Source organism: Topomyia yanbarensis, chromosome 2, assembly GCF_030247195.1.
Source record: "Topomyia yanbarensis strain Yona2022 chromosome 2, ASM3024719v1, whole genome shotgun sequence".
NCBI classification, from domain to species: Eukaryota; Metazoa; Arthropoda; class Insecta; order Diptera; family Culicidae; genus Topomyia; species Topomyia yanbarensis.
In genome coordinates this window covers 196,898,769-196,922,179 of record NC_080671.1, presented here as the reverse complement: position 1 = coordinate 196,922,179, position 23,411 = coordinate 196,898,769, and the positions used below count along the sequence as shown (strand labels likewise).

At 40.4% G+C, this 23,411-nt stretch overlaps 2 protein-coding genes across 6 annotated transcripts in view; one reads left to right on the top strand and one right to left on the bottom strand.

Annotated features, from left to right (window-relative positions):
• LOC131682572 (semaphorin-1A) overlaps positions 1–23,411 on the top strand; it is a 531,458-nt gene that overhangs the window by 16,893 nt on the left and 491,154 nt on the right. The gene's annotated exons all lie outside the window — the stretch shown is intronic.
• On the bottom strand, positions 6,292–12,303 carry LOC131679973 (uncharacterized). The gene has a single exon (XM_058960715.1). It carries the CDS (start codon positions 12,301–12,303, stop codon positions 6,292–6,294), a length of 6,012 nt encoding a protein of 2,003 aa, XP_058816698.1.

The following is a 23,411-nucleotide window of genomic DNA, read 5'->3' as shown; positions in this document are numbered from 1 at the left end:
TGACGTTTATCGGCTATGCTAGTGCTGCTAGTTTCTTTTGGGTATAATATAAGGTATTCGTTCCTTAACTCAATATTGCGACATTTTCATAATGATTTATCATCAGGAAGTTTGCAATATGGGTATGTTTGGTATGGGAAACTGCCCAAAAATCGAAAGTAAAAGGAAATTTAATAGCCTCCGCTATTTTTATACCTATGATAGCAGATCAAAATATAAGATGGCGGTATATTCAAGAAATTCTGTCATCTAGAATCACGCGACATGGACATTTTAAATATAAGAAATATGTCAAAAGATCGCAAATTGATGCCTGCCGTCATTTAAAATCTGAAATGGCGAGCTATATTTAATACTACTGGTATTCAATAACGTTTTAATGGTAAAAAATATCATGAAACAAGGGTATTTTTGATATCGAAAAGTCGTGTAGAGATTAATAATTGTTATTCGTCGTGATTTTGCATTCCAATATGGTGTTATTTTCACGAAGATTTAGCATTTAAAAGCATGCATATTTAAATAGGTATATATTTACAAGGAAACGCAACTTGAATTGCGTCGTAAATTAGAAATTCAAAATGGCGGCCTATTCATGATGATTTAACAACTAGCAATGGTTACATTGTGGACCAATATCCACATTAATGATTGTAGGTCGTTTTACATGTTTTGTTGTAATGAGACAGACAACTTCGTGATTGGACACAATGTGAACAATTTCTTTTTTATTCAAATTATTGCGCAACATTTTTTAAAAATTTAATTGTTCTGCAGTAGATTTACATTCACACATCGACTGGTATCGCAGGAAATATTTATTCCTTAAAGAAACTTAGTTTTTAACGGCGGTCTATAAAATGAAAGTGTTTTTGTTGTATTCGTTAGCTGGTTGCTGTTCTCAATGAATTAAGTTTTTTTTGTAATTGAATAATTTAGTGGTAGTTTTCTCTAATCTTGAATGTCCGCGACCAAACCTTCTAGATGTTTCAAAACGATGTACAGTAACAGCAAAAATAACAGAAATACGTATTACCAGCACTCAGTAAATAAGGTGAGTAAATAATCGTGAGTTTCCCCCCACTTGCGTCTGAGTTACTTACCATATGTGAATAACACACGTATACACGCAATTGCCTCTGTGCAAGGATAGATGCATCAATACGATGCGCCGTAGCAATAATAATTAGGGTATATGTATACAAAATGCGAGTGTGTGCTCGAGATTATTCGAGAATCGTCTAACCAGCGCAATCAGACGTGGATTAGACCTCATTGATACGACTATTGGTGATATAAATACAGGCCACTTTGAATGGATTGAGTGTTAATGGGGAAAATGTACTTTTGCATATAAAATATTTAAAATAATCCATAAAGAATTGTAAAACGATCCATAAAAAGTTGTCAATGTTCCATAAAACAAAACTGAAAATCCATAAAACTGTGTGAATGATCCATAAAAAAGGGTGATTTGATCCATAGATTATGTAGAATTGAACCATAAAATGGTATCAAAAGAGCACTAAAATAGTAATAAAAGAGCAATTAAAATGAACGATGAAGCGATGTGGCGTAGCCACATTAGTCAGTGTTCGTGTATAAAGTGTCCGTTTTCGCTTCAGATAGTTATTCAGATAGTATTTGCGACTCATGCCAGCCTGCATAGGTGGTCTAATAACACTCAGCGCTCTAATATCATAAATACCCTGACGTTTAAAGAGTTGCCATAATGATTTCAGGTTAGCTAAGGTCAGTTAGCTGACTAGTTGGGTACGGAAGCTGAAGTTTAACTATAATGTATGCATTGTTTGTTGTAGTTTGACATTACAACCAAATGTAGTAAACTTTATTATTAGTTCGAATAGCAAAAATTTCGCATGAATTCATTAAATTTAATTTTTCTGGTGCATAAGCACATATTAATGGATCGTTTAACATTTTATTTTTTTATGGATCGTTTTGTAAATATCCATGAACCATAATTTAACGTTCGATATATGAATCATTTCTAATGTTCATTTTTACATCTTCTATGGACCAAGAAAAATTATTTAGCAAACATTTTCATCAAATTTATGGAACTTTTTCTGACATTTTATTGCTCCATTTTGTAATACCGTGGAACATTTTTGTCGATATTATGGAACATATCGACGTGTTTTAATGTAAATTGTTAATATTCTATGGATCAATGTCAGTTAATTTATGGCGCAAAATGTATCATTTTATGGAGCATTTCCAATATTTTTATGGGGCATTGGTTCATTTTAATTGCTCTTTTATTACTATTTTAGTGCTCTTTTGCGATTATTTTATGGTTCAATTTTACATAATCTATGGATCAAATCACCCTTTTTTATGGATCATTCACACTTTTTTATGGATTTTCAGTTTTGTTTTATGGAACATGGACAACTTTTTTATGGATCGTTTTTCAATTTTTATGGATCATTTTTGTTGTTTTAGCGGCGCAAACTTAGGGCTGCCGTGAGGCACAAATCCCCGACTATGTACGGGGAACGTGCCATTTGAGCCAATATGTTCTGATTCCTGATTCCATGTTTAATTGATTTCATTAATTTTATTGATTTCATAATTTAATTGATTTTATTGTTTTTGTTATTTTATTAACATCGCTGATTTCATTGTTTTCTTTAATTTCAATTTAAATATTTTGACATTAACATCACTTTGTATGCTCTAGACAACTTTGTCAAATCAAACATATCTACATTTTATGGTTCAGCATTGAAACAAACATCAATTGTTGAACTTTTAACAACTGCTCAGAACCAGCCATTTCGATATTACCCCATTGACTCTCAACAACTAATTGAACTCAATTCAGTTGTCTATTCGGCAGCACTGCAGACGAATTTACTGCTTCTTCTTTCAACCGAAGCACCGTGTACAGAAAAAAACCAGGCTCGGTTTTCTAAAGCCAAACCGAAACCGCTGCTGAGAATACATCAACACAAGTTGAAATTCGTACACACATGTAAACGGTGCTGAGTGGCTTGGTTTGGTTTTAGAAACTAAGACTCGGTGGAGGTTTTTCCTTCGTTTACCGTGTGAACGAAATCCAAACCGAATACAATGCGCATCACTCGTTTACACGTGTTGAGATTTTGGGAACCATACCAGTGAATGTACGTACCGGTTCGTTTTCTTACCCACCTTTGGAAATGATACAATACTAAATTTTGGCGAGATCAAGGGTATATTACTTTATAAATTTTGGACAATGTAAGGACTAATTTGTTTTGAAACTTATAACCACATTTTATTTGTTTCAAGTTGATTTTTAAATCACTTATTGGGTTTCATGAAGATTGGGCATCATGATGGCGAAGACCAACGATTCTCGATAGGGCAAAATTCTGGAGCGTTTGGAGAGTTGACCTATTTTGGTACAGAAGTAATATTATTGGTTAGCTGAATGATTATGTAAACAAATGTATTTGGCTTCTTCACTTTTATTGTTTCCATGAAAGGTGGCGATGTGGATTATAGTGCATTTTACAAAAATAAAAATCACTCCCTGTTGAGGGATAATGTGCAAAATTATAACAATCGAGAATAATACATGACACAAGAAAAGAACACAAAGACAATCTTTTGTTGAAGCTTGTATCTCCGTCAATGAATAGACAGCGGTTCAAGATTTTGCAATCAACGAAATAGCTAGTCACGTATCACTAACCATTTAATTGAAAGTGTTACCCCGTAGTTCGACATTTAGTTGTGAATATTATTTTCATATCACACAGAAAGAGCTAATCTCGGATTTCACTCAGGGCCCAGCAATAATAACTCAGCTGTCATCTTTGTGTAGGGAGGCTGCGACGGCAGACAACAACAGCAACAACAACAAAAACAACTAAAAGAAGAAGACGAAAAAACACATTTCATATCTCCACCGTTCGAGTCAGCAGATTCATTTTGTTCTGGCATGTCGCTTAAGGGGGTTTATATGACATGACAAAGGAAAGTATGCTGCCACCATGGGACTCGTTAACCATACGGTGTTGTGAATGATTCTGCCGTGCCTGGGTTTGGCTTGATTTGTTACCACATGGTTGGTGGCGCAATCTCGCCGGGTATCGTGTCGTATCGCAACATAGTCTCGCTTGACGGAGACACGATACCGGACAGTTCTGAATGATGTGGGTGCTTCTGGTGCGCTGGATTAATGTCACCTTCAATATTGAAACAGGATGGAATGAAGAAGGCTCGGTGGGGGCCAATGGGGGAAGCATAGTTCCAGCGCATGAAAGCAATGCGGATTTGCCATTCGCCAAGTCATTTCAAGGACGCATCCGTCCAGCGTCGCGTTGCATTCTGAGGCTCCGTGCGTAACAGAATCTTTTGTGAGGGAAGGTTTTCGTCGAATGCAGGTTGATGATCTCCGGAATATGAAAAAAAACCTAATGGAAACTAGCTCGGGGTTGTGATTTTATTTTGTGCTGCTTTTTGCTTCATTGAAGGTAACATTGGGGCGGCTAATTGGAGTTTGCTTTGACCTATGTACGAATTAATTTTGCCCCTGAACAGATGCCGACGGGCAACAGCAGATTGTTCATCCATCATGAGGTTTTTATTTTATTTTATTTTTATGGTTCGAGATGATGGCAGTGAATTTATTATACGTTATGCATCATGCAAAGGTAAGGGATAGTGATTTATGTTTTGAATAAAAATGGTGGGTTTCAGAAAATTCAGCGCGTCTAGCGATTATTGAAATAGCTCAAATAATACTCGTAAGCATACACATAATTGTTCCCTTGCAGTTTCGGTTAACACTAAATAAATGCCGTTCCATTCTTCATGGTAATGTCGTCACAATGTATTCTCGTTCCGATGACTTGACAAGTTGACCAATTTTTACTGTGCCTGCGCACAGTGGTACCCCTCCACAGCCATACATAGCTGTGACAAAATTATAAAAAAAAATTCAATTTTGAAATTCAATAATTCTTTTTCCGACTATTCTTATGTAAGCCATTTGAAGGCGTCGATCGTTAAATTAATAATATACACGTTAATAATAGTAGGCAGTCATATCGGATGGCAGAAATTGTTGACAAAACTAGTAAAAATCGCAATTTTTTTAGCAATATGATGTTGAACAGGCAACCAATTTGTAGGAAGATTTATGAGCTACAGGACGTTTTCATATGGGTATTTACAAAAAACATCGATACAAAAATTTCGGTGCAAAAATGGGCAAGATACAAATCCGTTCCTCAAGAAAACCTCATGATTTTCGGAATATAGTGTTTTTCATGTTATAAAAATACACCATGAATTCTGTGCATCATATCATGAATTATTTGTTTTTTCGTTGGCGAGTATAATTTCAGGCGTTTTAGTGATGATTCTGTTTCCAGATAACATTATCTAATTATCTGGAAATCACAGTCTATTCTCAACCACCAATCAGGAATCAGAATATATTGGCTCAAATGGCACGTTCCCCGTACATAGTCGGGGATTTGTGCCTTTGCTTTTTTCTTGTGTGCTTTGTCTGAAGAACAAAGGGAACCGTTACTATTATTCTATCAAGATGACTGAGTCTTGACAACAAAATGTGATTCTTCGGGCCAACACGGTGGCCATTGACTTCCGGTCTTTCCGCATAAGACCGAGTATTGGTGATGTGGAACATTTGCTGAATGAGAAAATGCAGCTTCGGTTTTCAGACGTCAGTTTCATTCAGTTGGAGCACGTCAGACACGCGGTGCTGATAACGTTCAATAAATTCACCCAGGCAAAAAAAATCATTTCGCAAAACAACTTGAAACACGTTTTGGATTGTGACACCGCAAAAATCAAGATCCCTGTGTATATGGATAACGGAAACGTGGAAGTTAAATTACATGATTTGGCACAACGTACTTGCAAAGTGGCCATTAAAAGATTCATGTCGTATGTTCGGAAACGGAATAATAATTCACCAGTCTTGTCAGCGTAATGCTTTAAGCTGTAAATATAGAATTTATTTTTAGGGATCATTTTACAATATTTTAGATTTAAGGCTTACAAATTCAGTGATTCATCGTTTTTTCATTCCATCTCGAACAATTGCTTTTTAGGTTAGAATTTAGTTCTGTAAGAGTTCATTTTAAGTATAGTTAGGTTTAAGTTAGGTTTAAGTTAGGCTTAATTAATTGTAATTTTACCTCAACCAAACTGTCGTAGAACATAAGTACAATTCAAAGAAAATTCAAAAGGAACTAAAGTATAGAGATAGGCTCACGTTCACTCTCCCTCAATAGAAACCGCGTGCTATTCTGGCGCTCGTGTAGCATTGCTAGGTTGACAGATGCGATTGACTTCCACTACATTCACTGTAGTGGTGTAGGAAGGGCTGCCAGTTCCAACAGTCCCCTCCCCGTAAAGATGGGTATTGGACTCATCTTTATCTGTCTGGTTCACCTCGAGAATCGCCAGCTTGGACACAGGCCTCCGAAATGCTCCAGTAGATGTCTGAACTACTGCTTGTCTTATTCTGCCATCTCTCCCTGGGATGACCTCCAATACCTTACCTCGAATCCATCCATTTCGCTTTGTATCATCGATTACCACGACCAAATCTCCCTTTTGCACAGCCCTTGAATCGCCAAACCACTTGGTTCTTCTAGTTAACGTGGGTAAATATTCACGAATCCAACGGCGCCAGAAGTGGTCAAGATTATACTGGATCAAGTGCCATGTGCCCCGAACTGCTTTAGTGGCATCTGCTAAGTCAACAGTGGGCTGAGTTACGCCAGTAGAAGATCCCAGCAGAAAATGGTTTGGGGTGATCGCTTCCTGTTCTGCCGAATCTAGAGGCAAATAAGTCAACGGCCGTGTGTTAACAATCGCCTCTGCCTCCACGACTGCGGTATGTAATGCGTCATCGTCCATTTTACGCTCCTGTGGAAGGTTAGTCATTGCAATTTTAATAGACCGAACTAAGCGCTCCCAGGAGCCTCCCATATTCGGGGCGTATGGCGGTATGAACACCCATTTGGTATGAGCGTTAGTAAAGGTAATAGCCGCGTTCTCATAGATGCTCGCGATTTGCTGTTTTAAAATTCGTTCAGCCCCTACAAAATTTCGTCCGTTATCGGAGTAAATCTCCTTTGGGGCACCCCGTCGAGCGACGAACCTTCGAATGGAAGAAATGCAGCAGTGCGTAGACAAGTCGAAGGCAACCTCTACGTGTACAGCGCGAACTGTGAGACACGTAAAAAGCGCGATCCATCTTTTTGCTGTCGATCGACCGACCTTCACGGTAATAGGGCCAAAATAGTCCAACCCGACATAGCTAAATGGGCGAACAAAGGGTGATAATCTCGCTGGAGGTAGAGGTGCCATTCTCGGAACAAATGGTCTTGCTTTCTTAATTTTACATATTTGACAGCGGTTAGTAATAGTTTTCACAAGTACGCGCAGTCTTGATATGTAAAAACGTTGTCGCAACTCGTTAACAATAGTCTCCGAGTTGGCGTGAAGATACTTGCGGTGATAGCTATCGACAAGCAGGTACGTGACTCGATGATGTCTGGGAAGGATGATCGGACACTTCATATCAACAGAAACTGTTTGTAGAGATCCTATGCGGCCCTCAACGCGAAGAACATCCTGTGCATCTAGGATCGGAGTCAGTTTGTGCAAAACACTGTTTTTCTCTAGTGGAACTCGTTTCTTGACAGGCAATTCTTCGTTTTTCCTGATGATAGCAATCTCCTCCGCATATTGGTCCTTTTGCACGATTCTCCATAATAGGACTTCAGCGTTCAGCAGTTCCGGCTGCGTCAGTATTCTCCTGGAAAAATTTCCCTGGATACGATGTCTGCACGCATTAACGAAACGTCTCACATAAGCTACCGCCCGTAACAAACGATTCCAATTAGAGAAACGATCAAAACGAATTAGTGGTATCGCGCCCTCTTGGTGGATGTAGCATGAACGTAGTTCCTCCTCAGTAGTAATGTTTTGCTCAGCTGGTTGCGGCCACGACTGTTCATCGTGGTATAAAAATTCAGGTCCTTGGTACCAGCGACTAAAAAGGTCAAAACAGGGACCTTTACCCCATTTAGTGGCTTCGTCTGCTACATTAAGTTTGCTCGGCACCCATCTCCAATCGTTTGCATTTGTTGACAACAATATCTCGCCAACCCTACAGGCGACAAATTGTCGATAGCGGCGATGTTCTGAACTAATCCATGCCAGCACGGTTCTTGAGTCGGACCAGAAGATTGTTTTGCTGATTGATATCGAATGTCCAGCTACAACGAAATTCGCCAATCGTACACCCAACACTGCTGCCATTAACTCCAACCTAGGGATAGTGACGTGTTGTATAGGCGCAACCTTTGTTTTTGCTGCCACTAAAGCGCATTGAAAGATTTCCTTCTGAATCTCCACACGGAAATATGCTACAGCAGAGTATGCATCCTCACTAGCGTCAACAAAAATATGTAGCTGAGTTGATGAGTACGTACTTGTGTTAGAGTTTTGAAAGTAGCAGCGCGGTATTTTTAGCTCACGAATTTTGTGAAACAAAGAAATCCATCTCTTCCAACGTTCGTAAATTTGGTCGTTGATGCGTTCATCCCATTGAATTTTCGCCCTCCATACATCCTGCATCATAATCTTGCCATGTACCAAAAAGGATGCCAGCAACCCAAGCGGGTCAAACAGGGTCATGATGCATTTCAGGATCTGTCGTTTCGTTGGCCTGGCCTCAACATCGATGAGTTTAGCGATTTCTGTACGAAACGTCGCTGAAAACCGCAATTCGTCTGTATCTGACTGCCAAATCATTCCCAGCACACGCTCTGTACTGGCGTTTCCAGTCGAAGTCAACTCCTTCACACCTTTCACCTTTGCTCCGCCCAGATGCTCCAATACAGCTTCACTATTCGATGCCCAATCTCGAATCTCAAATCCGCCTTTAGAATGCACCACCTTCACGTCCTCAGCAATTCTTTTCGCATCTTCGACCGTCTCATAGCTACCCAGGTAATCGTCCACATAGTGACACTTTACTATGTCGTTCACTGCCTCGGGATACTGTGACGCAAACTCCTTTGCATTTAAATTTTTAACATATTGCGCGGATGATGGCGAGCAAGTAGCGCCAAATATTGCAACATCCATCGCGAAGATTTGTGGAGATTGGTCAGGATTATCACGCCATAAAAAACGCTGGGAATGGCGATCAGCTTGAATGATACCAATCTGATGGTACATTTCCTTGATGTCACCAGAGACAGCAACTGGATATTGACGGAAGCGGAACAACACGTGAGGCAATGGGGTTAACAAATCTGGTCCCGGTAGAAGAAGGCTATTCAATGAGATTCCGGCCACTTGGGCCGCAGCATCCCACACGAGGCGCACTTTTCCCGGTTTGTTGGGGTTCGTCACTGCGCTGATGGGTAGATACCACACGCGTTTAGCATCGACCGTGAGTTGTTCTTCGTTCGTAAGTTGATGAGCATATCCCTTCTCTTGATACTCGCGGATCTGACGATGAAGATTATCCCTCAATACTGCGTCCTTCTGCATTCGTCGCTCCAGACATTTTAGCCGTTGTACTGCCATAGGGAAGCTGTCCGGTAGGTTTATTTCGTCGTAGCGCCAAATTAAACCGGTTTGGAATCGGTTTCCAATCCTAGTCGTTGTGCTTTCAAGAATCCTTTGAGCTCGTTTGTTCTCTTCAGACATCAGTGGTTCACTCGGTGCTACTCCCATGTAATCCGCATTGAAGTACTCTCTCATCATTGTCTCGAGATTTTCATTTTTGTTGCATTCGCAGATATGAAGACTGACGTGTTCGGGTCCGTGTTGGGAATCGACACTTCCATATACACACCAACCCAAACGTGTTTTAGTCGCTATCGGTCCATAGTCGCCTTCTCTCGTCTCTAACGGAACTGCAAACCGAAGGTTGTGAAGTCCTAACAAAAGACGAGGGTCTGCATGCTCATAGCTTTCAACAGCAAGACCCGCCAGGTGACAGAAGTGCCTTTGCAATTGTTCAAAACGTAAAGTCTGACGAGGAAGGTTTAGAGCTTCAACAGTTCTGATATTCGAAAGATGATAACGATTCTGCTGACCTATTCCAGAAACATCCAATGAAACTACTTGCGATTTGGATTCCAACCGAGACATATTTGCCGTCCAAGTCAGACACATTGGAGAAGTTTGTCCTTGCGCTCCTAATTGCTCAGCAAGTTCGTGCTCGATGAGAGTCGCCGAAGAACCCTCATCAAGAAAGGCAAACACTTTAATAGATTTGGTAGGTCCGTGAAGAATAACGGGAATGATCCGAAACAATACCGACTGTCCACAGTGATGATGAGAATGGTTTTCGATGGATGTGTTAGTGCACCGATTATTGCTGGTATTTCCCTGCCGAGGGAGTGACGTATGCAACATTGGATGGTGACGAAATTCACATCCATTGACTCCGCACCGGCTGGTGTTCCTACAGGCTCGACGGCCATGGAAGTTCAAGCAACATCGACACAGTTTTAGGGAAGTGACGCTTTTCCATCTATTCTCCACGCTGCTTCCTTTGAACGTGGCGCAATCTGCCACTCGATGATCATCCTTAGCGCACACTGGGCAACGTTTCGGCACGTATCGTGTTTCACCGGTTCCACGTACCTCGGCATGAGCATGAAGAAATCCTTTCTCACGACTTCTTGGTTTTTCACTTTTGGACATTGGTTCACCTACGTACACCACTACCTTGCTAACTGCTTCCACAACAGTAGTCATAAACTGGCTGAAAATTTGCAAAGATGCAACAGGGTGGTGTTGTAGGTGTTGAGCCCATTGCAACTTGACGCCAGCTGGAAGTTTGTCCACTATTTCCTGCAAGAGAATTGGGTTGGCAAGATGCGATTGTTGACCAGCGACAATGAGGTGCTGAGTCAAATTTCGAATGGCCATCCCAAATTCAATCAGCGTTTCTAACTTTTCCGACTTCGGTGGTGGAGTTTCACGAACGTTCTTAATGAGCTTATTGATTATCATTTCGGGCCGACCATAAAGCGTTTCCAGCGTTCTAATAACGTCAGGAACCGATTCCGGTGACATTAAGTAATACCTGACTGACTTGAGTGCAGAACCTTTAAGGCATCGCTGAAGTCTGGAAAGATTCTCAGCATTGTTGTATCCGCAAGCATTCGTCGTATTATTGTAGCTACTCAGAAACATCGGCCATTCCTCTGGATCGCCGGTGAATTCTGGCAAATCACGGGGCATAACTTGTCTGGCGGCAAGCTGCTCGGGTGATGGACCTTGACGGACGAGCGACGAACTAGTCATAGGGATTGGTCCATTAATTCCATGACGTGGTGGAACAATGTTTCCGATCTGATTTAAATTCTGGAGCAGAACTTGATTGTGTGGGGCTCGTCTATCGGGTGCCTCTAACGGGATGGAATCAGGTATGGCCGTACGTAGCATATGATCCTCGGTGGCGATTTGGTGGCGATTCGATTTGGGAACGGCTCCCCTTGAAACGCCTGGAAATCGAGAAGAGACAGGCGTCGATTGGTGCAGCAGTTGGAGCTGGCACAGTTGCAGCTGCTCTTGCAACTGCTGTAGTTGCTGGAAGGTTGGTTGACCATCTTGCTCGTAATTTTGCAACGTTTGCTGGAGCCTTCTGTAAGCACTGTTTTCAGGAGGCATTTGCGGATCTCTAATCTCGCCATCGATTCCTCCTACTGCTCCTTCTTCCGTACCGCTTTGAAAAACTGGAGCCGGGGGATCTAGGGAAACACCCTCTTCTAGATTCGGTACTCCTACTGCAGGAGCATCTTGTTTGTTGCCAACCGATTCTACTGCCGCTTGATCCTCTATCCATTGCGATGTTTGCTTCGCACGAGACTCAATCTCGTCAACCCGGTATCTAACACCTCGAGTTTCGACCTCTTCTTGCAAAGTTTCCTCCAACAGCTGATACTTCTCTTTCAGATATTTTTTCTCTAACTCTAGCTCCATTTGTTTCTTATCTAGCGCTCTTTGTTCCTCCAGACGCTTCATGTTTAGCTCAAGACGAGCCCTTCGGGAAGAAACTGACGAGGCGACGGAAACTGATTTGGCTGGTTTTGGCAAGCAATGTCGGCACATCCATTTAACTAATTTGACGGAGTCTGTAACGCCGGCACACGAGAAATGCCACCAGTTAGAGCATTTGTCACAAGCGACAAGGTTATCGTCGGAGTCCGGTCTTTGACACGCAACACAACTATAGCTATTACTGTTATTCGGTGTTCCATGCTGCTCAGACATGGTGCAATGAATTTCTTAAAGTTTGTTCGGAAACGGAATAATAATTCACCAGTCTTGTCAGCGTAATGCTTTAAGCTGTAAATATAGAATTTATTTTTAGGGATCATTTTACAATATTTTAGATTTAAGGCTTACAAATTCAGTGATTCATCGTTTTTTCATTCCATCTCGAACAATTGCTTTTTAGGTTAGAATTTAGTTCTGTAAGAGTTCATTTTAAGTATAGTTAGGTTTAAGTTAGGTTTAAGTTAGGCTTAATTAATTGTAATTTTACCTCAACCAAACTGTCGTAGAACATAAGTACAATTCAAAGAAAATTCAAAAGGAACTAAAGTATAGAGATAGGCTCACGTTCACTCTCCCTCAATAGAAACCGCGTGCTATTCTGGCGCTCGTGTAGCATTGCTAGGTTGACAGATGCGATTGACTTCCACTACATTCACTGTAGTGGTGTAGGAAGGGCTGCCAGTTCCAACATCGTATTTCGGAGAAGTGGTATCAATCACGGAGGATACGTGGAGGAACTACTTTCCAGGTATTTCAAATGGTGTTTTTGTGGTGAGAAACCACAAACCACAAACTCAACAGCTAATTCTAGCAACAAGGGAGCTACTAGCAATGACGGAGGGTTCACGGTCGTGACCCGAAAGGGAAAGAAGTTAGGAACAACACCTGATCGCGAACACCAAGGCAGTAACCCCGATGATGACCCGGACATGTGCGAAGACGACAAAGATAAAAATGACCCCCTTGATATAGTTGACGTGAATGCAAGGATTTCCCCGACACGAAAACGGATCTCCGCGCGCAATGGCAAGTCGCGCGTACGGGATCGATCTTAGCATTAATTGTTTGTTATTTTTATTGTTTACATCATGTAAATATATAAAAGACCCACGGCTCCGTGAAGCTAACACCTTGAGCCGTGCCAAATAAACGAATTAAAAAAAATTATCTGAAAATTGTCAACTTATTTTATGAAATTGAAAATGAACTTTCTGTTCATCAATCCAATCATAATTAATTTACTAAAATTAATTGATAAAATTAAAAACTTCTCTCAATTACTTTGGCGGAATTTGGCCTTAATTTCAAAGAAATACCAATTCATTCACTGGGATTTTTGCTCAAAAGTCGAATTAGTAAGTAGAGATTTTCAAATCACCAATGGTATGGTTGAGTATTGCAACGAATAAGTGCAATTTGAGCATATTAGAGCAGTAATTCTCAGCCTGGGGTCCGTGGACCCATAGGGGGCCGTGAAGTCGTTGCTGAGGGTTCGCGAGGAACAATGTTTTTTTTCTGGTGGATATTGAAATTGCAAGTCTTGTTTCCTAACAGCTTGAAAGCTATAGCATACAAAATCGGTGTTTAACTTTGGGGGTCCGCAGCAACACAGGGTGATTTCTAAGAGATCCGTGTACGAAAAAAGTTGAAAACCTCTGTATTAGAGCATAGTTTGAGATTTGTTCTTCTTGTTTCCACAAACCCGTCCCCATTAAGGAGATCTGGGTGTGCTTAGTTAATCGACAAAAACAAAAAGCAATTCTCGACGATTTTATTTTCAATTTTTTTTCTTAGTTTCGAACAATTCTTCCGCGTTTAACATAGAAAAATATGAACTTTTCGGAAAGTATTGTTTCCTTCACTTACTTTCAGATCATTCGGATCTATCTGCTAACTCTGTTCCTCCGGTAAACCCTGAAATGCAGTGTGCACGGCCAGGTTATAAACTTGTCCAGAACGCTATATAGCTACCCCGGCTATAGCACATCGCTTTAAACTTCTTCCCACCGGACCACTTTCTTACTCTTCAATCAGTGAAAAACCTCGCTGCAAAATTGCGGGCCCCAATGCCCTTCCGGTGAGGGGTGGTCCGGCTGTTAAAATGTTTATTCCACTTGAAATGTTAAGAAAAACAATCCAACAGGAGGAGAGGGTGAGAGCGTGCAAAAAAAGCAACAAGAAACGAAGAAAGATGTTATAAATCAATCAAACTGCTGCGGTTTCTCTAAAATATATGAGACCATCATCAGGGAACGGCAGTGCTGAGCTGAGACTGCTGAGTGGAAGGAGAACACCGTAAAACAATGCCGTCCACTGCTGCCGGGGTGTGAAAGAGATAGATTAGTATGTTCTCGTGCTAAGCTGGCCGCAATGGCTGGCTTTAAAAATCGTTAGAAGAGCAATGATTTTGTCCTGGTGCTAGGTTGAAAATTCGCAGGATTGCCAGCACTGCCGCGCGAGAGAGTATGGCTCGACGATGCATTTAACAGCTAAGCTTCTTAGTTGGCTTGATGCACTTTTGGAGCGGAAAGCAAAGTTTCCTATTGGACTCAATCCATTATGGGGCGTTATTGTGCTTGTGGTACGGTAGGACAAAGGAAGCCAGGACGAGCGAACGGAACTCAGGAAGACGGAGAAAAGTTGTTGAACAGAAGATCCATCGCAAGAAAACGATTATCTATGGGTGGAAAAGTGAAATGCCGTGGAAGGGAAACAGGACACCAGACTCACACACAACGGTTCTCTTTGTTTCGGTCGACTTTCTCCGCAAGGACCGCAACACTGTTGGTCAAAAGTTTTAAATTATGTCGGTGGCAAGCACAAATGTTGGCAGATTTTTTGGTTGCCAACTTTTGACCACTTCGGTGTGTGATGCCGGAGAACGAATCAGAAATCCAACTCCAAGTTCGTACTCTTATCCACACGGATATCGATTGTCTGATTGGTGTGGAAGGAAGATGTGGAGCTTCGATGAACAAGAAAGAAGTCTATGGAGGTTTACCGAACACAATTCGGTCTTGAATTTAGCTAATGACTTGATTAAACTTTTAACGACTTTCACAACTTTGCGCTGTCTGACGAGCGTCAGCTGCCTTATGGGTAGGATATTTTTTTTCTTCTCTCCCCTACTCATCCGTTTCTGTTCATTCTTGAGTAATCCATTGCGAGCAAAAGTTGAGAATGCGGCAGCAAAAGGAATTTTGAACAATCGAGTTTTGAGCCATTCAAGTGTCATCGTCGATTAGGAGGGTGAGGGTTTGAGAGCGAAACGAATTATTTCAGCTGGTTTCCTTCCTTTTCGCTCGCTGCATTGTGCTGCACTGCAAACATAACTCTGGCTAGTTACGATGGAATCCAAATGCAAGGCGTCTTTCCCGATTCGATATATGTATTATGTACGTGGGAAGTGGTGCATGCAACGAATGAATGCTTTTAAGGATAACAATAATATCATCTCCGGCACGTGGTGGTAACGGCCTTGTGAGGCTACGCATGCTCTAAATCGGAGTAGGTGCCATGCTGCCAGCGATTTGAGGGTCGTTTGTTAGCCGTCTCGAATAACGAACGGCAAGCTAATCACTATGAAGTCTGAGCATGTTTTGGAAGCTTACAGACAATAATTACCGGGCCAATTGCATTTGAAACGGTTCCTTTGTAGTATGTACTTTGCAAATTAGCGATTCGTTCGGTGAATTGAGTTGGAATGTTTGAAGGAATGACCAAACGACAGAAAATTTACAGTTTATTTTATTGGTTCGGATTCTAATTTCAATAGTCAATTCCGATGTCAGCATGGTTTGACCGCACGCCACTAAAGTAGAACGGGAATGTTAGTTCGCTACTAGAGGTTGCGTATGCTCAGAGCTGATACTGTAGCCTATTCGAAATTTCATCCGGTGTCTCGCATGGAAGCTATATTGAACCCTTGGTATTCATATTATTCGTTAACAACATTTGCAACACCATTGACTCTAAAAACTACTATACACAGACGATTTAAAGGTGTTCCGTACCATCATGTGTCCGCCCGGTTACTGTACTCTCCAAGAAGATGTTGATGCTATATTACGATGTGTAGTGGTCCAGAATGTTAATTTAACTGGAATTTTAACTTTTCACTAAAATTAAATATCAGCCTTATAATCTGCTTAAAAGTTAATGTACTTTGCTTTGCAAGGCCCTTCTATTCGTTTTAATAGAAGCTAGAGCAGTTCTAATTGAATGCATTCAACGAAATTGTAGAACAACACATTTTAAGCAAATTAGCTGAAGACATTAGTTTGCTTTTCCGATACTCATGTATACTGAATCAATATCGGTCAATTTATGCGCTTCTACTTAATCTCGTTCCATCTTTTTATCTTTATTCGGCATGTTATTTTTCGTTTTTTTGCCTTTCTCCTATAGAAAGGCTATGCAATGACTCTGAAAACCGACTTTTTAACAGAGGCCATACCATTCGACTCAGTTCGTCGAGTTAGGCAAATGTCTGTGCGTGTGTGCGTATGTGTGTGTGCGTGTGTATGTATGTATGTGACCAAAAATAAGCACATAGGTTACTCAGGAATGGCTGAACCGATTTTACCAAACTCAAATGAAAGGTACCACGTTCCCATAGGCTGCTATTGAATTTCATTTAATTTCGACATCCGGTTCCGGAGTTACAGGTTGAAGAGTGGGGTCACGCATGAAATTCCCATATAAATCGGAATCAGCATGGTACCAAAAAGGTGCAAAACTTCATAAAATGTGTTCGAAAATGTTTGAATTTATAGTTTAAGTTCACTGATGCCCAATCAAACCCACGTTGACCACATTGGACAACTTCGGCGGAACTGGAAGCTTCGGGAAAGTGGTTATGTTCCTTGGTTGAATTCACATCTGGCTCATAGAAATGTCTGACTCAATTTTCACAAAATCAGTCTCAAATGATAGCTAAAATATTGCCATTGAATGTTATTAAATTTCCTTTGAATCAGAGCTCTGGTTCCTGTGTTACGGGTTGAAGTATGGTAATCAATATATGTTTAAATGATGCAAAAATAATTAAAACGAGTTACAAATTGCTTGACATTGTTGGCCGACACTCTTATACCATTCTACTCACTTCGATGAGTTCGGAAAACGTGTGTATTCGTATGTGTGTATGTCTGTGTGTGACCAACAATTGCGCATCGGTTACTAGGAGATGACCACTTTCCCTAACACCTCCACCTTTCATCAACCCTCCCCCCTCTTTGGCCACCCTTGCACCCGCATTAGGGATTTGCAAAAAAAGCATTCATTTTTGAAATCTAAAAGGCCTCCTATTGTGACAAGTAGCAAAGTAAGCTCAGATGCCAAATTTTACATCATTTGGTCAATTTTAGACCTCCGCCCACTTTGCTTGTAGTTTTTGACATTGGTTTCATGGGACAATACAGTGCGTCCCACATTTATACGTTCACCCTAATTTCTCAGAATAACTTTTTTCTATTCAAACAAACTTTTCTATTCAAGCAAACTGCAATTTTATAGCGCTTGTTTCGAAGCTTAATCAACGATGTTACTCGAAATTTAGAAGTCCTGGTGCGTTTTGTTCGTTTATTATGGCAGTTTAAGTGAAAAAAGTCATGTCCCATATTTATAAGTTCACCTTACTTTTTTGTTTTTCTCATATAGAAAGGTTATGCAATCAATCTGAACATCGTCAACCTAATTCCGGTCTATCCCCATATCACACACCATCCTTCCCTAAACCAACTTCCCTCATCAATCCCTTTGGTTTTATGAATAATGTTCATAAAGTTGTGAACTAGTTCGCGTACTGAAAATTGCATTAGAAATGACTTGGCGGAAACTTGAAGTTCACAAAAAAACAAATAGTTCCACTAAAATACGCGTTATGCGGGCGTTACTGAAACAAATTGAACATAATTATGAAACACACGATTTTTGTTCATGTTGCTGTTTTCATAACGTAAAAACGTGATTGTTCCAGGATTCATGACAGTTTATTCACGATTTTGGGAACAATTTTTTTCCGTGTAGTTTGGATTAATGAGAAAACTTGTTTTTTACTATATCTCAAATTAAATTCATACCAACACTCATTATCACAATCAATTGCATATTCTCTTATATACACTCACAATCTCTCTCATCCCAAACGTACACACGCTCGTGATCTTCACGATAAAATAAACCTGGTCACAAAGGCGAACATGCAGTTCTAATTATACTCACATACTTATGTTCGCAATCTCGCCAACATTAAAACACTACTGTAATTAAGTGAAAGATTTAACCCACCATTCACACGATCATGAATCAGTCGCGTCCGGAAGCCTCTACCCTCGGTTGCCAGCCTCGATTCATGGCTTCAGTTGGACCAACCCAAAAATAAAATTTTCCCTCATATCCGCTAGACAACGTATTTGACCGATCGCTAAAAATTTAGCATTGAATGGTCAGCGCGATAATTCATGAACACACCAGAATATGTTTATGGCCACACGGTTATAAAATCCAATTCATCCACGCGTAGTTATATACACGCTAGTAGACGCAACAAACACGTTAACATACAAACGCTTGTGCTTAATTCATGCAAAGTACGTCCGCGATTTCGCAAACATGAAAACATCCCGGTAATTAAGTGAACGTTTTTGCACTTATAATGTGACAAATGCGGTCTCAAGCGTGGACCTACAAACACATTTGTTCGTGCGATCAAGAATCGGTCACGTCCGAAAGCCCCTACCCTCGGGCTTAGAAGTATGGGTTCATCCCTTCAGTTAGACTAGTAAAAAATGACGTTCTTATCCACAAAACAACCATGCCCTGCCGTGTGTTATCCACAAACCTTTCCATGCCCTGCCGTATGATATCCGGCGGTCTGAAATCTCTCGAGGTATTTCAGCCAAGAATTGATCCACTTGGTTCCATATGCCATGTCGTAAGAGGCGACTGAAAACAGGAGTTCTTGAGTCTAAGTGTTTTGTCCATGACGAGAACTGAATGGCTGGCATGATTAAAATATGCCAGTCGCGCACAGAGTGTCGCTGGTATTAGCCTTGCTGTGTTAAGCGAATTTCTTACACAGTAGACGTTGTTTCTTTGTAAATCGTGGGATTCAAATTATGGTCATATCAGTAATGCCTATTTCAGGGTTCGCATTAAGGCGATTATTTCTGATCATATATAAATATATAGACTAAAATACTATTCTAATTTAAACCTATTTTGAATTTGAACAATTCTCTACTTATAATAAAGTCGTAAAGGTAAAAACGCTATTGAAGAACTGGCAGCAAACGATAAATTTTCAGATCATCGGTATATATCACATTACGGTTCACGCGCGAACATTCAAGAATACACGCGAATATGCGAATGGCATGGTTATAAAATAAAATTTTTGCGCGCAAAGTTACATACAGGCTAGCGCCCGAGACAAAAACGTTAACATACACACGCTCGAGATATAAGAGAACTCACTCTCTTCTAGCACGTTAACATACAAATGTTTGCGCCCTTCGCAATCATCCACGCAAACTACACCCGCGATCTCGCAAACATGATAACACTCCGGTGAAAAGGTGAACGTCCCAGCATTTATAAATTTTCAAACGATGTCTCAAGCTTGAACCTACAAACTCCAGCGCTCACGCGATCATAAATTGCGCAAGTCTCTATCCTTGGTACCAGTAGTTTTGGCCCAAGCCTTCAGTTGGACCAATTCTAAAAAAGAAAGTTCTCATATCCACTGGACAACACGTTCTATGGCGACATGTCCGGGAACTCTAGTGATATAGTGTAATTCACTCCATGTCAGAATCTGTTCCGTACACCGAAAACTAAATATGAGAATGACGGTCTGCGCGACCATCCAAGAGCATTCGCGAATATGCGAATGACCACAGGGTTATAAAATCGAGTTTATGCACGTAAAGTCACATATACGCGACAAACACGTTAAATACGAACGTTTTAGTACTTACGAACTTACAAACGCGAACCCACAAACTTGCGCGATCAAGAATCGGTTACGTCCTCCGTCCTAGCAATTTACGCTATACATTCAGATGGACCAATCAAAACATAACGCTCGTATCTAGTAGACACGTTCCATGGCGATATGACCGAGAACTCTAGTGAAATGGAGAAATTTACTCTCTTCTAGCATCTGAACTTTAAACTAAAAATTATGTATCAAAGGGCACATGGTTATAAAAAAGAATTTGTACACGCGAAGTTACATACACGTTAGCACACGCGACATACAAACGCACACACGACATACGAACGCACACGCGATCGAACACGTTAACGTGCAAACGCTCGAGCCCTTCGCGATGATATACGCGATCGCGAAGTCCCTACGCCCGCACATATCTGAACAGTGCAATGAATATAACATTCAGAATCACGGCCGACAGCATTTGGCCTTAAGGGGTTACACCGCTGTAAAATTGTTAAAAAATCGAATATTTTTATTAGTCTGAAATGTGCTTTATGGTCCTAAAAAACCGCAGGCGACAATGATTGCTAAATGTTCACATTTTCAATTCTGCTGCGGCGCCTCATACGTATACCCCGAGCGTACTGGAAGTTTTGATATTTTTCGAGTTGGCCGGAAACGTAACTCGAACAAATGATTTTTAATTGCTTTGAAATGTAATCAGTATTAGTATAAATCCCATTTGACAAGATCTCGTATTGCGTCTAGAGAAATTCCTGAAAATATATTTTTTAATACTCTACAGTGGTGTTACCCTTTGAGCAGTGTTTTAGTGGGTGACATTTCCCGTCTCGTTTACATTTCTAGTGAGTGATTCTGACGGGGAGCCCTTCCGAGATCGAAGCTCTACAGCTCCGGTAGGAAAACTCTGGAAAGAGAAAATTGTTCTTTTACCGTACGGTAACATCCAGATGAAGTAAAAATAACTATGCTACACTAAAAACATCATGGCGGAGGAAAAACCTTCAACTTCTTGGTAAATATCATATGGGACTTATATTTGGTTTGGTAGGCGGTGGTCAGCTATTTTCGTCCGTGTCCCTTACCACCTGTTTTATAAGGTGATTCATCATCAGTGCTATGTTTGAGAATAATCCCTGGTTAAGAAACTAATTTTTCCGACCCCATTTTATTGCAAATAAGTAAGCAGTTTTCATTTTGTCATATTCAGAATTGCACGTATTTTGTCGCATGTAATTTTAAATATTCTTTGATTTGATGGCATTGTAAGGGAACACGTATCCGCCGGTTGATGTCAATCGAGCTGACATTTCTTTGGACTGATCAAACTAATTTCTTTGTTTGTTTAGTGTTTATTTGACCAACTAGGAAACTAATCCATTGCGCATTTTATGTGTGTGGGGAATACGCATGGTCTTGGATGAGTGAAGTGATGATTGTTGAATCATGTATGAGCCAGTTACTAGCTCTAGTAATTAGTGTAAAAATCAGCGTCATCGGTTGTATATTGGACATACATACGCTAGTCGTTTCAGGTATTTCGGTAGTGCGTTTAAAATACGCTTTGGTTAGCTTAGAAACGCGCGCAAATAACAAAACAATCGACCCCTTATTCAATTGTTTACGGAGAAAGAAACCAATACATAATTGTAGTTTTATTTGCTCTAAAATACCAACGTTTATACACGATAAATAATACTTGTATTGCGAAATCTTCAATTACATAGGTATTACGATATCTCTTTCGACAGATGTCTCGAGACGCTAAAGGTAATCGTTTTTAATGACTTTGTATTGTTTTTGGAATGTCGTGTTTCGTCGGAATAATAAAATCATTCACATGCCGTTTGGTTCAATTAAACATAAGCAACACTCCCGACTGTCGGCAATCCGGAGCAATGAACACATGATAATACTTCTGATAGTTGCATAGATCGTTTCACTTATCAAGGTGAATCCAGATTTATGTAACTCTTTACCCCATCCTACTAACAAAAACTGTTTCCCGCCACAAACGTGGAGATGCAGAGCTATACACGGTTTCCATAACAAAGTTTGTTACACTAACATTCCTTTCATTCCCCGATGACTGTAAGGACGTGACCGGCGCCGTTATTGGCATTTCAAAATATAGAGCTCTCGAAACGTGCACATTGAGAATGGATAGCTACTCCCAGGCCCCATACGTTGATTCTCTGTGCAATTTCGCTTGTTCTGGTCAATCACGGAGTAACAACCACGAATTTTGTAGTGATTTTTTGTAGTGATTTTTCGAAGTGTAGTAAATATAGCTTACTAAAAATGATGAAAATGCATATGGGACTGTTATGTGAGTATGGTCAGAGATCACGTTGGATTTTTTCTCGTTCGGTTTTTGGAACCGTCAAAACCAGTGTGGTTTGAGACTTATTTTAATACTACGTTCACACTACAGAGTTAAAACATGTTATAATAATTAGCAACAAGAAATATGTCATCAAGATAGCGTTAAAACATGTTTTAACTCGTAGTGTGAACGTAGTATAAGCCTTATAGTTTGCCGAATTATCAAAGCCCTCTAGATTTGTAAGCAATCGATAAAGAACTGTAGCCACTATCTGGTCGGATTTGAGAAATGGTGTTTAAAACAAATACACTCAGGTTTTTTTTACGCGGGGGATACGAACCGCGTAAATGAAAACCGCGTAAATGAAAACCGCGTAAATTTCAAAATCCGCGTAAATGAAAACCGCGTAAATTTCAAAATCCGCGTAAATGAAGACCACTTAAATTTAAGAATCCGCGATAAAGGGAACCTCATTGATGGATACCGCGTAAATTCCAAAATCCGCGTAAATGAAAACCGCGTAAATTTCAAAATCCGCGTAAATGAAAACCGCGTAAATTTCAAAATCCGCGTAAATGAAAACCGCGTAAATTTCAAAATCCGCGTAAAAAAAACCGCGTAAAAAAATACCGCGCAAAAAAAACCGCGTAAAAAAAACTTGAGTGTATACATTTACAACTTGCAGCGGCAGGTGACGACACCACAAACTGTCGTAAATAAACCGGTAAGAGATTGTTACCTGCCGCAAGGCCTACCTTTTTCATATTCTGTAGGATTTGAGCAAATTACTAGTTTAATGAAAAGAATTCGACTGTTTTGAAAGTTGCATGGTCTGCATCCTTAAGCCTTTTGTAAATAATGCATATCGTCGCGTATCCAATTCCACCACTCGTATGTACTATGTATTATCAGTGGCGTAGCCAAGGGGGGTTTTTGGGGGTTAAAACCCCCTCCAAGCCAAAATATTTGAATTGAAGAAAAAAAAGTTTGATGCTGACTAATTTATTAAATATTCAAATAATAATTATGGAA